The 15,803-nt window shown below is 50.3% G+C and overlaps 1 protein-coding gene across 4 annotated transcripts in view; it reads right to left on the reverse strand.

The window, feature by feature from the left end:
• Positions 1–2,349: 2,349 nt before the first annotated feature.
• STAT3 (signal transducer and activator of transcription 3) overlaps positions 2,350–15,803 on the reverse strand; it is a 70,254-nt gene continuing 56,800 nt past the window's right edge. Inside the window, exons 12-24 of one of the 4 annotated variants that reach the window (XM_036095418.2) lie at positions 15,242–15,271; positions 15,049–15,142; positions 14,888–14,935; positions 12,396–12,479; positions 11,172–11,270; positions 10,938–11,073; positions 10,073–10,125; positions 9,742–9,836; positions 9,483–9,622; positions 8,768–8,980; positions 5,494–5,536; positions 5,098–5,210; positions 2,350–4,429 (exon numbers count right to left, since the gene is read on the reverse strand). In XM_036095418.2, coding sequence (XP_035951311.2) covers positions 4,374–4,429; positions 5,098–5,210; positions 5,494–5,536; positions 8,768–8,980; positions 9,483–9,622; positions 9,742–9,836; positions 10,073–10,125; positions 10,938–11,073; positions 11,172–11,270; positions 12,396–12,479; positions 14,888–14,935; positions 15,049–15,142; positions 15,242–15,271 — 1,204 coding nt within the window. In that variant the 3' untranslated portion in view covers positions 2,350–4,373. The remainder of the gene's footprint in view (positions 4,430–5,097; positions 5,211–5,493; positions 5,537–8,767; positions 8,981–9,482; positions 9,623–9,741; positions 9,837–10,072; positions 10,126–10,937; positions 11,074–11,171; positions 11,271–12,395; positions 12,480–14,887; positions 14,936–15,048; positions 15,143–15,241; positions 15,272–15,803) is intronic. The other 3 variants (XM_078065749.1, XM_078065747.1, XM_078065748.1) reach the window with 3 other exon arrangements.

The following is a 15,803-nucleotide window of genomic DNA, read 5'->3' on the forward strand; positions in this document are numbered from 1 at the left end:
TCGCCTGCGCCCAGCAGCCACCAGCTTGCTCCCCAGATCAAGGCGCCCGAGGGCCCGCCGGGCCTATGTCTGTCGCGGGAGGGGCTCCGCTTCCGCCGGCTGCTGTCACAGGTGCTGTTCCTGCCCGGGCCTGTCCGGCCTCGCCGCTGTTTGAAGGAAATTATTCAAGAAGGGGCTTGGAGACGGGTCAGGTGTCCCAGCTTCAGTTGTACTCCTGAGTGAGAAGCTTTGCCTCCCAAATGTGTGCGTATGCGTTTATGTTTGTGCATCTGTTGCCATGCACGTGTGTTGGTCTATTGATTCTTTCCCTCGGGAGGGAGGCTGGGATTCAGTTTTGAGTCATGTTTTATACTTTATCTAATGACTACGGACTCGAGATTGTTTGTGACCCGAGGGCTTCTCTAGACCGTGGCCCTAATGCAGCAGGAACGGGTCTTTGGGGTTGGGTCTGTCAGAGCTGCTCTGAGTACGTAGTTGCTTGGCCTCCTGGCCTCCTGGCCTCCAGCCGGGGGACCTGGGCTTCATGTCTGTGGTGCCGTTGCCCGGTCTGCTATCATTTTTCAAGTGTGATCGCCTCCCCTCCATCGGGCCCCAGCCTTCTTTCCCTGACGCTCTGCAACCCTGCTCCCAGGAGAGGGGAGATGGGCAGGAACTGGGCTAGGACGTGGTGGGTGAACAGAGGGCCGGGGACTTGCAGGGCTGATCCCCCTCTCCTGGAGAACTGCACTGAGAGACGGCCGCAGAGAAGCCACTTGCGGCATGCCTGCGGAATCCCGAGTGAGGGGTCAAAGCTCAGCTCGTTCCCCCCTGCTGGCAGGTGGACCTGGACTAGGCCTCATCACAGTTGCGTAACGCCGAGGTCCGAGAAGGCCTTGCTCCCGGCCTCACGTGCTCCTCCCTCGGAGGCTCTGTGACGTGCAGCCAGGGGCAGCTGGTGGCAGAGGGTCGGGAGTCCCAGGTTTAAACATCCCTGAGGGAAGGTGGGGACCAGAAGAGGGATCCTTGTGTACTTTGTACATAGGCCACACATTTGTGTAAACAGTTGTTTTCGAATAAAGTATTTTTTTCATAAATTTGCTGGCACGGCTCCCGCGCGGGCAGCCCTGGGTAACGGGGATCCCTGGTGCTGGGGTGGTTTTGTTGCTTCCCTCCCGTGTGGCTGGTGCTGTAATGCTTCCAAAGCTACCACTCTGCACCCTCTTCTGTGTGTTAAGGGTGCCCACCAGCCCTGGAACGCTGTCTCTGCTTCTCAGAAGCCAAAACGACTAGGGCTGGAGGCCTTGGGGGAAGGGGGTGGGGGCCAGGAGCGGGAAGAATGGCGGGGGGGGGGGTGTCTGGGCCTCTCCTAATCAGCTGCTGCTATAAGCAATCTTGAAGCCTTTGATGCGGGGGTCAGGGGGTGGAGGGGCAGTGCCAGGGGCAGCAGGGAGCCTCAGCGACAGTCCCTCCTTGCCCGCCTCTTCCCGGACACCAGCAGGTGGCACCATCCCACTGCCACCAGCCCATTCAAAGGGCCACCCGGCCCAGTGACCTGTAAGGAAGCTGGGCGAGGAGGATGGTCTCCCCATTTGCACCCCCTGGCGCCGATCTGCTGCCAGTCCAGGGACTGTCACTGGGGCCCTGGCGGGGCGGGGGGGGGTGTTGGGGAACGGTTGGGGAGCCAGGACCTACCCATGAGGTTTCTTCAGAGCTCAAAGCAAGGGAAGAGGGGTTTGCAGCCTGCCCCAAGGAGGCGCAGGGGCCCTGCGCGGGGCTGGCGGGGAGAGCAGCCGCTAATCTCCCCTTGCATCTCGGCAGGGCTGGCGGCTGGTATCTCAGCCCGTGGCGCGGTCGCCATGGCGCTCGGCACGGGGGTGGGGGGAGCCAGCCAAGTGGGCGCGTTGATGTCTGTGAATTATCACCACCGGTCGGGCAGCCAGTGAAGTGTTTCCGTTCATCCCCGCTGAGTGAACTGAAGAGAAAGCGATAATGGAGCAACTGTGGGAGGGGAGGCCTTGGGGTGGGGTGGAAGTATCTTCACGCCAAGCCCCCTTAGGTAGCGCTTATCTGACCCCAGACAGGTTCGTGGGGCTTGCAAAGGCCCGAGGAGGGGGGAAGGAAGAGGGAGAAGGGGGGCCTCCACGGCCAGCGCTGGCTCCTCAGGTTACCCCTTCCCTGGAGGCCACCGGCTAACGTAAGATGGGGGGGTGCTCGGGGCCCCAGAAGTGGGCTGCGGGGACCAGCCTGGGAGCAGGGGCCCCCCCTCCTGTCAGGATCCAGGCTCGGCCTGTGGGTAAGGCCCCCTCAGAACTGAAGGGGGGAGGGGAAGGGGGACCTCCAGCAGCCAGAGACAGAGCTGCCACGCCCTCAGATGGTTCCTATATAACTTTTATTTCTGGAAGTTAAAGTAGATACAGCAATATACAAAAACAAAACCAAAAACCAAAAACCCACAATAATATAAATTTTTACACTATGAAGTATACATTGGAATTTGATGCGGTGACCAGGACAGCAGCATACAAACCACTGTGCAGGTAGGTCGAGCCATCTATGGGAACCCCTCAGCTGGGCTGGGGACGGGCAGGGGGAGACGGTGGAGAGAAAGCGGGCAGGTCCCGGAGGGCTCGGTTCTTGAAGGGAGGGGCTAGAACAAGTCTCGGCTCCTCTCAGAACTTCTGCTACAATCAGAGTTAAAACCAGATACACGTGCTACCTCGAAGTCACCAGCTGTTCAGTGTCTGCGCCATAGAAGCCTGGATCCTTGTCCCAGGTGCCTCTGATCTAAATCTTCTCTCAGTTTCTGAGTTAAGCTTATTATGAAGTGAAGAGTGTTGCCGGAGGAGGGCGAGCTCTGTACCACCTACCAGCCAGTTCTAGGCCGAAGGACAGGGATGGCCAAGCGCAACCCCTGTCCGTCTTGGAGAGAATGTCTTCATCCCCTTAATTCTGAACCTGGTGAGTACGGGTCAACAGCACACCATAGAAACTCTGACCAACTGAGATCAGGTGGTCCTGGACCACCCGATCTAGTCAGGCCTCTGGGTCAGAGGAGGCCCAAATACTGGAGACCACGAAGTGTTCTGAGACGCACACTAAATGGGAGTTGTTCTGCCTCATCTGTGAGGCCCCCATGGGGAGGAGACAGTCACCAGCACGGGGCGGGGGGGGGGGGGGGGGGGAGGCCAGGCCGTACACTCCCTCACACAAGGGACAGACCTCGAGTTTATCAGTAAGCCTTCGCCCCCGGCTTAACCAAGTGAAGAAGTGATTAGAGGTGCCGCGGGCAATCACCAAGAAACCGGGATAAGAACCGTATTCCCTGAGCTCAACTAGACCCTTGGCTGGGGCCCCAACAGTCTGTTGTGTTCTACCTGTAGCTCTCGCCTTCTTATTCCAGGATTCTCAAAGCAAACAGGACAAGGGACCTTTAGACACTGAAAGGAGCCCTACACAAGGGGGGTCAGGTGGATAGGGAGGAAAGATCACCCCATCCCTTATAAGGCACCCACAGGAACAACCCAGGCTCTGGAACAGGAGAAGTCCAGGGAGATGGGGGGGGGGGGCAGGTGGTAAGCACTCCTCTGCCCAGCCTTACCTACTAATAGGCCAACACATTAAAGGGGAAAATAAAAACTTTGTTTATTAAAAAATGTCTAGGATGTTTAGGTTGTCCTTCAACCTTCCTATTTCATAACCAAAGGCCAAGCCACAGCTTCAGATGTCTTTTAAGGGTTGGATCTGAAGCCCGTTTTAGGATTTCTATAAATTATCAGCCTGAAGAAAGCTGAATGCTTAAAGCACCAAGAAGGCTACTGACTGAGTTGTCTTAAATACAGAAAAGGTTATGCCAATACAGTGTTTTTTGCCCTTTAATTTTTTTTTTAAATTTAAAAAGAAACTTAGGGGCTGTGAAAGTCCTATCTTCTATTTGGTTGTTAGCAGGGTTAAAAGTGCAATGCCAGGAGGAATGTAGCTAGAGGCAGCCTGTGGTGTGAGCTTACAGAGACAGGCAGAGGGATGCGCGGGCACCAGGAGGCACTTGTCTAAGGACAACACGAGCTGCTGAGAAAGGAGGGCCGGGGAGCCAGAAAAGACCAGAACATTTCCTTTTTCTCCCTCTTGCCACCCCTTCCACATCCCCCGGTCACAGTCTCAGAGAACACATTCTTATTTGCATTTAGGTAAAAGCGTTATCACCCACGTTCACGCATTTCTCTATTTTTAAAAGTGCCCAGATTGCTCAAAGATAGCAGAAGTAGGAGATTAAAAAAAAATCTGGAAGCACAAAGTGAGAGGAGTCTCAGACGATCTGGGGGTTGGCTGTGTGAGGGGTGGTAGAACACAGGTAGGTGCCTCCGTCCTCGCTCTCTGCAGCCTCAGCCCGCCGCTCCTCACATCGGGGAGGTAGCGCACTCCGAGGTCAACTCCATGTCGAACGTGAGGGACTCTGGGGGGACAGAGCGGGAGAGCTCGTTCAGTTGCCTGAGCCCGCGAGCCAGCAGGGCACGTTCCCGCAGCCCTTCGGGGGACAGAGGCCCAGCCAGCACTGCCATCCAGTGTCCTTGCCCCGTATGGCCAAGACAGGGTCGGATACTCCAGATTTACTCTCCTCCCTAGAGGGTCTGGTCTTCTGGAAGGGCTCAGTCCCCTTCCTCCCTTAACTCGTTCCCAACTGTCCACGTGGAAAGATCGAAGGCTGTCCTGCAGGATGGGGCAGCCCGGAGCCACCGGGTGGCTACTGAGCATCACAGTGTGGCCAGTCCCACTCAAGATGGGCTGTAGCCGTACAACACCCAGCAGGTTTCAGAGACTTAGTACAAAAAAAAACCTCGATAACTTTCTCTTATGTGCTAAAATGCTAGTACTGGGGATTTACTGGGTTACAGAAAAGATACTATTAACGTTAACCTCACTTGTTTCTTATTGCTGTTTTTCACGTGGCTACTAGAAAATTTGCACTTACAGGCGTGGTGCACATTTAGTTTCTAAGGGAGAGCACTGCTCTAGAACTTTCTACCAATCGCGCGGTGAGGGGGGCAGCTCTTGGCTCGGTGCATGGCACACGAAGGGGGCTGACTTCCCTCCAAAGGACAGGGTCTGTCACCAAACACTCACCGAACTGCCCTCCTGCTGAGGGCTCAGCACCTTCACCATTATTTCCAAACTGCATCAATGAATCTAAAGTGCGGGGGGACATCGGCAGGTCAATGGTATTGCTGCACGTCGTTCTGTAGGAAATGGGGAGCAGCAGGAGGGGAAAGGGCCGGGTTGACAAGACACAATGGAGAAAAAAAAAAAAAGAACAAAACACACACACACAAGCCATCAAACTCTGGTCTCCAACAGAAAAATAAAAGCTCAAGCTTTTTAAACACACAAGGTCACTTTGAGTACTACACAGAGCCCAGGACGTTCCGGCCCTTCACAGGATAGCTCTCACCCAGCGTCCTACTCCCAGGAGAACTGAGGACACCAGAAATGAAGGCCAAATTGAGAAGGGAAGCCACTTACGGTGTCACACAGATAAACTTGGTCTTCAGGTATGGGGCAGCACCTGGGAAGAAGAAAACTGGGGCTTACTAACTGCGACCCCACTGTGGGCCAAGGGCAGGAGGAAGCCGGCTGTCTCATCGGCACTGACGTGCACCCCACTCCATCCTGGAGCGGAGGCCGTTTTGAAGCCCCATCTCCCCTCAGGGCTGCCCTCCCACCACTGTGTCCTGTTGGGTGTGCGAGGCACCTGCAGCTTGGTGGTTCAACCCTTTCCATAGAGCTTTCCTGACCTGCAGAGACTTTTAAGCACACCCTGGTCCCACCTGAGCCTAGACCAATGCCAGCCTGTTCGTTCTTTCCCTAGATGATGTGAACACCGAGCTGCCTGCATGGGGTCTGAGGATTGTATTCTGGCCTGGCCGAATCTCTTCGCTACAACTTCTCCGCACGCAGGAACGGAGCCGACGCAGTCTGGCCTCGGACTCACACGGTCCTGCTCAGATGCCAAAGTCACCAAGTCTCTAAGAGAATGTGGAAATTGCTCATGCTGTTGCGAGGCCCAGAGTCATACTTTTCATTCCTATGGGCATTCATCTGCCTCTACTACTTTTTAGGTGAGCCGTATTAGTAACTCCCCACTTGGGGAGCAACATCACACAAAGAGCAGCCTCTCTGTCAAGGGAGGCTGCCTGGTGTGGCAGTACCATTGACTCCGGACTGAAGACAGGAGGCCTGGGGCTTGTCATGTCTTCCACAGCTAAGACACCCGGAGCAAAGCACTTTCTACACTAAGAGGGAGGGGGAAGAGGGAAGTGCCCATCTGGGTCATTTATAATTCTTTTTTTTTTTTTTTAAGATTTTATTTATTTATTTGACACAGAGAGACACAGCGAGAGAGGGAACACAAGCAGGGGGAGTGGGGGAGGGAGAAGCAGGCTTCCCGCCGAGCAGGGAGCCCGATGCGGGGCCCGATCCCAGGACCCTGAGATCATGACCTGAGCCGAAGGCAGTCGCTTAACCGACTGAGCCACCCAGGCGCCCCTCATTTATAATTCTTGTTCCATAGTTAGAAATGTGAGGACTGGAATAAATGAATTTTAGACACTAAATGTTTACACCAAGACGTCAAGGAGTCTTGAAGACACTGGCATGAAACCTGGTGGATTCTGGTGAACAAATCACTTAGGAGGCGTGGGGCAGGGTGGCGTGGGCCGAGAGAAGCACAGTTATAAAGCTTGAGATTTAGAGAGAGACCAAGGAATCAGAAAGTATGCTGACAATCTGAGAAAGGCATTGTCAGAGGGTCCTTAGATTGCCATCCAAGGTTATTTGGGGCCAAGAAATAGATTCATGTGGAGCAGAATCCAAAGACGCTACCCAGGCAGGGTTCTAGTGTCTTATAAATCCACCGTGGTGCAGACCTGAGGGGAGGCGACATCCTGGACAGAGAAGGATTTAGTTCCCCAGTGATCAGGTAGCTGAGAAAACTAGCTTCAGCCTGAGATTCAGCAAGAGCAGAAACAAAGGAGAACCAAGACTGAAAGTGGAGCTTTGTACAAGGTTGTCAACATACTTCATCCAATTTGTACAAGGTTGTCAACATACTTCATCCAATTTGTACAAGGTTGTCAACATACTTCATCCAATTTGTAAGGTAAGGGGCGTGTCATTTCTAAGAGATGCCTCTCTACCTCAAGCCACCGAGAAATCCTGTGTGGGGTCTGGTGAAAAAGTAAGGAAGAAGGAAGAGTCCTGGGAAGACATCGATCTATCCCTGGGGGCAAAAATACTTTCATGATGGAAAACAAGAGGAAATGGGCACAGATCCATCTCCTGGAGGACGCCCACTTGAATGCAGGGACGCCCCCAGCACTCAGCCCACCCCATCGTCATGCTCCCAACATGCCAAGCCCCTCAGTGCCCACTGCTTACACTCGCCTCCCCAGGAGGCCGGCAAAGCACTCAAGTAATTAGTTCTTTCTCCGCCTGGGCTCTTGACCCGAGAAAACACTGGTGACTCCAGGCAGGAAAGGACCTTGCCTGCCGGTCACACAGGATGGCTGATGATAATGGAGGGCTTGGCCTCAGATTGGGAACCTGGATCATGAAAGCAAAATGAGCCAAAGGACCAGCACTTGGATCTAAATGTCCTCTGCAGAAGGAACAAAGAGTAGCGTGCTGGGACTGATAAACACATCTCCCAACTGAAGCACAGCTGGAAAGCCAGATAAGTAGCAGACAGGAAGTGAGAGTTAGTTCTTCGATAGTAGGAACAAAACCCAACACCAGAACAAAGGAAAGAGGGAAGTCACTTAACAAGTAACTCAAATTCCTTCTTTCAAGTCCCAGTCTTCCCCCATCCCAAGAAATTCCTCAGAGGGGATTCCTAGGAAAAGGTGGGTGTGTGCTTGCGTGAGGTCTCTGCACAAAAACAGTTTTTCCAAAAGCAACTGGAGTAGGGAAGCTACCCTCAAAGGATCACTTTAAAGAGCCCCCTGCTGGCTCTCCAATTAAGGGAAGTTAAATAAAAACAAAGAATGGCAAATCATAGGCTCCTCATCAGGATCCGGACAAAGAACCCAGAGAGCCAAAGCAGCAAATGGGGATGGGACAGACCAGCGGGGCCACCCCTCCAGGCTGCTGACCTCACTAGCGGTTACACTTACCATGAAACACTGTCTACAGGCTTACAGAAACACCTGTGCTCTTGCACATGACACAACCGCTTCATTCAATAGCTGCTCGCGCTAAATCCCACCCCGAGCCCTCCCACAGGTTACAGGCTCCCCCTCAATCACCACTCCCCCCGCCTCTGCTCATAAACCGCATTCCTGTGCTGCTAACACTCATTTCCTCCAGAAAGCCTTTCTCCATCCCACACGACACTGCTCACGTTGTTCAGTGATGGGGAAAAGGAAACACACTAGACTCGAGTCTGAGTCGCAAACCTTCCAGCAGCTACTGTGTAAGAAGCGCTGTGCTGGCTGGACATCCTGTTACTAAAGAATCCTGTCCTCACTCTCTCGGCAGCATTTTAGATGTCTGGGCTGAGTGTGTGTGTGCTATTTCTCCCTTTAGCCTGGCAAGTTCCCTGTGGGGCAGAGACAAGTGACTGATTCCTCTCCTCTCTCCAACCCCATCAGCCACCCCAAAAGCACTCACTACAAAGTCCTTTCCCATAAAGAGGAATAAAAGATCAGGCCCTTCGGGCATTTACCTGTCTGTGCCCCAGGGATCCTGCAATTGCCCCCTTTTTCCCAGAATTAAATGCCCGACAAGGAAAATCAACAACTACCTGGGTCAGCTTCAGGATGCTCCTGGCTCTCCGGTCGACAGTACTTTCCAAACGCCTCCTCCTTAGGAATGTCGGGGTAGAGATAGACCAGCGGAGACACCAGGATGTTGGTAGCATCCATGATCTTATAGCCCATGATGATTTCAGCAAATGACATGTTGTTCAGCTGCTGCTTGGTATATGGTTCCACTGACTGGATCTGGGTCTTACCTGTCATGGGGCATTGTAAGGGAAGATAAGGGCACCAGGTAATCTCGGAGAAGACGACCCGATTTATTTTTCCTTGAAAGGGGAAGACTTATGCCAACCTAGCTCCTGAGCCCTGAATAGCCTGTCCAGTCAGCTGGCGCTGTGGAAATGTTCAGCTGGTTTCTGGAGAGACTACCCAGCTGGGTCATAGGCAATATACCTGAATAACTACGTGCATAAGATATATTAACAAGGTACGTAAGAAAGGAGACGAAGAATGAGATTTAAATTGCAAATTTCTAGGCAAATATTAGCCCCCGAAGCAAGCAAAAACAAAACTGGCAAACAATCCTTCAGCTGAAAGAATTTGAAGAAAAGAAGTCACTGAAAAGTGTTACTACAAGTCGGAGGCAGGGGAGTGCAAAGCCACCTTTGCCCACTAGGGGGTAGCGGGCGCTCGAAACGAGTGCAGCTGTGGCGGCCGCAACTGCCACCAGGTGGGGTGGGTGAGAGTCCAACTTACCGCTGATGTCCTTCTCCACCCAAGTGAAGGTGACACCTCCTTCTTTGCTGCTTTCACTGAATCGTAGCAGAAAGGTGCCTGGGGGCTTGGTGCTCAAGATGGCCCGCTCCCGCTCCTTACTGATAAAACCCATTATGTACCTGGAGCCGAAGAAGAGCGACAAGATCTGGGCTGCCAGGGTCCCCACCACCGGCCTGCTGAGAGAGCAGGTGACTTCTTACACACGTGCACTCCGCCAGACACAAGAGTTTCAACCTACCCTTCATTCCAAAGAGCCAGGATGTACTTTTTCACAAGGTCAATGATATTGTCCAGCCAAACCCAGAAGGAGAAGCCTTTGCCAGCCATGTTTTCCTAAAGAAAAGAATAATGGGAAAAGCCAAGTCCACCCTCCCAGCCTTTTCCTTCCTCGAGGCACGATGCCACCAAAATCCCCAGGCCCATCTACCCTCAGGTAGGTCCTACTGACAGCGAGACCATGAGTCTTCAGCCTCCAAGCCCAGTCCCATCCACGACAACCTCACAGGTGAGCATTCCGTCCCACTCCCACTCCCACTAGCTGGCCACAAGGATTTAACAAGACGGCTTACTTTGCAAAATTTAGCCCACGTAATCTGACACCCTGAATAGTTCACACCAGGTCCTGAAGGAAAAAAAGAATAAAGCAGTGTAATTTTCAGGTTTGAATCGAGGTCTTATTTCTTATAACAGAACACACATTCCTACACATCTGTCCCACAATGGGCTGAGAAACCACTGGCTTCCATGGTTTTGAAGGCTCCCACTGTCGTGCGCATGTGTGTGTGCACACGCACATACACACACATCCACCCTCACGAAACCCCATCATGGGATCACCTGGGGTGGTGTTTAGCCTAGCGGAGGTGGTGGACGACATATCAAGTCTCTCCCCCCTCTCCCCACCCCCTCCTCCTCCTCTTGCGTGGTGGACTGGGGACCAGCAGCACACGTGAATAAGCTGACAGTGTTAGAGGCTCATGTCTGGGGACAGCACAGGATAAAGCTGCTTTCCGTGCCGGTAGCATGTAAAATAGTGCACTAAATTTTTTTTTTCAGGAGGTAAAAAACAAAACAAGCGTCCAGTTTATTGAAGAAACGGACAGGGATGTCAAGCTTTTTACCTCTGCCTTCTAATAAGCACTTAAAAAATCTCTTCCTAAGGTTAGACAAAGTCGTGCTCTGGAAGGGTGGAGGGGTCCAGCCACCAGGAGAAAAGACATCTGCCTCCTACCTCGGAAATGATCACCAGGAGGCAAGCTTCCTCTGCCTCCCTACTCCACTGGTCCCCCCCACCCCCACCCCACCAACTGTGGGAGCGCATGCGTTCTGGCCCCAGCACAGAGCCTCGCTCGGCCAATTTTCCTGAATGAACAGCCCCACAGGCCAGATTCCTTTTCTGAGGAGGGCAGCAGGGAAAAGAGGGAAAATGCTGACCTAAGAGTTTCTCTGCCAGCGTAGTCAACTGCTCGATGCTCAGCCCTCGCTTTGTGGTGGAGGAGAACTGCCAGCTCAGCACCTCGGCCACTTGATCCCAGGTGCCAATCGGGGGCTTGGTGAAAAAGTTCACGTTCTATTGAAAACAACACAGTTGCTCATTGAGATGAGACAGCGGTGCCTGATGACCCACACGAGGGCCACAACAACGGTTTCCAGAGGATGGGCGCCTACCTTGGGGTTGTTGGTCAGCATGTTATACCACAGGATTGATGCCCAGGCATTTGGCATCTGACAGATGTTGGAGATCACCACAACTGGCAAGGAATGGGTCTGTGGAGAAAGTGGGGAATGAGTTGGGGAGGCAGCGGGCCCTCAAAGCTTTGAACATCTCTTCAGCCATACCTGCAGGTTTTGGAATAAAAGGATGGGCCGTGAACCACACCTACTGCCAACTTTTGGGGAAGAGCGTGGCTGAGTCAGCTCAACACCCAGAGTGGAGAGAGTGCCAAACATGGGCCACAGGGCACAACCAGGAACTTGAAAATCTGACTTGCTCAAAGCTGGAACTCACAGCCCCCAGATTCCCCATTTATAAAACCTGGAAGGCATTCTCTGAGAACTGCAGCTGCATCTACCCGTTAGACAGAGAGGTCCCAGGAGTCAAAGGCAAGGATTCTTGCTTTCTTCAACTCTATCTTTAACTTAAAGATCAAGAAAATCGGTAAAAGAGAATGCAAATGCCATGATTTCCTGTATACTAAAAACACTGGCTGTCTAAAGACTATTTTGCCCAAACTTTATAAAGTCAACTATCACTAATTTCTAAATACAGATTTTCACATGAAATTTGCTGAAAGCTGACTTTATAGTTGACCCTTGAACAACATGGGTTTGAACTGCATGGGTCCATTTATACGTGGATGATTTTTTTTTTTGCTAAACAGAGTACAGTACTGTAAATGTATTTTCTCTTATGATTTTCTTAGCAACATTATCTTTTCTCTAGCTTACTTTATCGTAAGAATACAATATATAAAACATATAACATACAAAATGTGTGTTAATAAAAAGAATTAAAAAATTTAAAAAATTTTTTAAAAATGTGTGTTAATAGACTATGTTATCAGGAAGGCTTCCAGTCAACAATAGGCTATTAGTTGTTCAGTCTGGGGGGAGTCAAAAGTTACACACAGATTTTCAACTGGGCAGGGGGATGGCGCCCCTAACCCCTGTGTTGTTCAACGGTCAACTGTATGTGCATCTTCCAAGCACTCAAGCAAGACTCTACTCTCAGCTGGGATACTCTGGAGTTTTGGGAGAAAAACAAGCAAAAATAAACACAGTGCTGAGCAGAGAGTCATCACTCTACCTTCTGTAGAAAAAATCCCAACTAGAAGTTCTTGTCCCAAATCACCCCTGCATGCAGCCCTGTCCCAACTCTGTGGCAGAACTCACCTCAAGGTCAATCTTGAGGCCTTGGTGATACACCTCAGTCTCAAAGGTGATCAGGTGCAGCTCCTCGGTGACAATCAGGGAGGCCTACAATAACGAGAAGGACACTCTCTTCCTCAGAGAGAACGGCCTTGGACACTAACAGCCATAGCTGAGGAGAGCAACATGCCACAGCCACGCTGCACCAAGAAGGGTAGTCCACCAGGGGGCCACAGACACGCCGCCAGGGACACAACTCTGAGCACATGCTCTCTTCAACTCTAAGTGCTATGATCTTCAACCTCATCTTTTACTGGTTCTTCAACCTCATCCTTTACTGGTTTTATTAGAAAATTACAGACCCAAGAAGTTATTTATAAAACGTGTAAGGCACAAAGAATAACAAAACAATGAACACCTGTACCCATTACCCAGTGTAAGAAAAAGACCATTACCACTGAGATTCTCAGGGTGCCCTTCCCCACTCCCATTCCTGTCCCTGCTCCCTCAGATCTAACTGCATTTTGTCTTTTGGGTTTATTATTTCCTAGCTTTTCTTTATGGCTTTACCTTATTTGTATCTCTAAATAAGGTAAGCACTGTTTAGTTTTGGATGTTTGTGAACCTTATTCAGATGGAACCATACCCTACGTACTGGCGTGACTCACTTTTGCATGCCTCGCTTTTTGCGTCCATGGTTGTGCGAATCTGCTGGTTATTCATTTTCACAGTTATATAGTATTCCATCATAGGACTCTACCACAAATCCTTTACCCACTCTAGTGGTGATGGTGGGTTATATTTAGGACTTACCATCACGCTGCTGTGACATTTTGTACATTGTATCCTGCTACATATAATTGTTTTTCTGAAGCGACAATTTATACTCCCACCAGCAATATAGCTACCTTATTTTCAGTAAGACTTCCCAATGAATTCTCAGAAACACAATGCCAATTCATTTTTTTTTTTTTTTTTTAAAGATTTTTTTATTTATTTATTTGACAGTGAGAGACACAGCGAGAGAAGGAACACAAGCAGGGGGAGTGGGAGAGGGAGAAGCAGGCTTCCTGCTGAGCAGGGAGCCCGACGCGGGGCTCGATCCCAGGACTCCGGGATCATGACCTGAGCCGAAGGCAGACGCTTAACGACTGAGCCACCCAGGCGCCCCAATGCCAATTCATTTTTAAAACACTTTTTTCCTGGGGCGCCTGGGTGGCTCAGTTGGTTAAGCAACTGCCTTCGGCTCAGGTCATGATCCTGGAGTCCCGGGATCGAGTCCCGCATTGGGCTCCCTGCTCGGCAGGGAGTCTGCTTCTCCCTCTGACCCTCCTCCCTCTCATGCTCTCTGTCTCTCATTCTCTCTCTCTCAAATAAATAAATAAAATCTTTAAAAAAACAAAACAAAACAAAACACTTTTTTCCTAACTATAAAAATTATATATGTTCAGTTTAAAATGCAAATATTACGGAGATAGAATAGAGTAGTCTTGGATACCAACAGCAGCATAAATACATTAACACTGTTTGGTATATATTCCTTGAGAACTTTGGGATGCATACATGAATAGGCAAAAAACAGTGTAGTACACTTTTTAAACAAATATACTAATATACTATTCAAATTATTTTGCATCTTGCTTTTTCTTTTTTTCTTTTTTTTAATAGGTTCCACACCCAACGTGTGGGGCTTGAATTCACAATACTGAGATCAAGAATCACACACGCTCTACCCACTGAGCCAGCCAGGCGCCCCGCATCTTGCTTTTTCGAAACAAATATGCCACACACATTTTTCTATGTTGTTGCACTTCACTCTTAATAGTCAAGTACTATAAATTCACCTTTTTTTTTTTTTTTTTTAGGTCTGCTACATTTTAGAGAAGAGGGAAGACTGGCTCAGGGCATAAACACCAGAAAAAGAACAGGGTGTCACAATCTTTTCAAAAGAGTGAAAACTAGTTTCTGGTCACATTTACCTATTTTTTTTTTTTAAGTAATTTATTCTTGACACTAAGCATTCGATAATCTGAATCAGAGGGAGGGAGACAATAAGGGAAATAAGGGGGACCGGTTTATTCTTTTTCTTAGATATTTAACTCCGACTTATTACAACCTTCGATGCCACCACAGTGAGAAAAACAGGTCACCAAAAATGGAGCCAAGTCGTTTGGGCTGGCAGAAGTTGGAAGGGGAATCTGGAAAGCCCCAGGCAAGGTGGAAAACTTCTTTTCTACTAAATGAGTGTGGGTAAGTCAGCCAGGGACTTTCCACTCCTCCTTAAAGATGAGCCAACTCCCACCAACTCCCGGGACAATCAAGGAAATGCTCCAAGCCGGAGAACTCCAAAGCAGATACGACTTCTGACCATGTCATTCTGACCTGCGGTGATTTTTCTGTATGACTACAGCTTAACCACAGGTTGATGTCTCTAATTCTGGGCAATAAGAAGGTTCTTGTTCTTTCCCCATCAAAGGAAACCCTCCCAGTTGGCTTTCATCCGCAACAAAACTTACGTCACAATTGGCTCGTCCCCCATTACCACATCTTTGCTCTCTCAGGGTCTGTAAGAGAAGCAGGGAGCACCCGTGTCACGTGAGGCTCCCCACCACCAACCTCCCCCGCCTCCCACGGCCAGACGCCCTGGGAGACAGGGACCCAGGCTCCTGCCTCGTACCAGGTGTTTGAATTCTGCAGACAGGCTGCCGTTGTTAGACTCTTCCATGTTCATCACTTTCGTGTTTGTGCCCAGAATGTTAAATTTCCGGGATCTGAATCACAGCAGAGAAATCAACCACATAGGTGACTGGGTAGCCAGAGGACAAAGTCAGATTAAACAGATCAAAAGGAAGCCTCCAGGCTGAACTTACCCTCTGAGAGCTGCAACATCCCCGGAGTCTCTGTTAAGAGTATAAACTGGTGTTAATAAAACTGGCCCTGTGTTTCTTCAAAAAAATACCTGTCATTTACTCTGCTGGAAAAACCACTGTTCTCCCGGGAATTTCTGTAAATGATTCAATTACATTTTATATGTGACATATGACAACCCTCTCCATACCTACCCAGCATCAACTCCCTCTTCCCAACAGACCCTTGGTTCTGCTCAAGTATCCTTCCCATGCCCACCTCCAGGGGATCCTGATTGTTAAGTACATCAGAGCGGAGCATGCCCACAGCGCAGTGGTCCTGGGGGTGAGGACATGACCTATGCTGTCTCACTCAGACTGGGAAGGAATTACAACCCAGGCTGGATTTACTGTCCACAGCTTCAACGGAATATGAGCAAGGAAGCATGGGACCTTAACTACCACAAGCAACCACACTGGAACTCATAAGGGAATCTTACAAAGCCAGTAATACTTATGATGGCCGAGAAGGCAGATGGAAGATTCTGGGTCCTGGGTGACATAAGTGAGTCACTAATCTCACTGT

This window comes from Halichoerus grypus, chromosome 2 (genome assembly GCF_964656455.1).
Source record: "Halichoerus grypus chromosome 2, mHalGry1.hap1.1, whole genome shotgun sequence".
NCBI lineage: Eukaryota > Metazoa > Chordata > Mammalia > Carnivora > Phocidae > Halichoerus > Halichoerus grypus.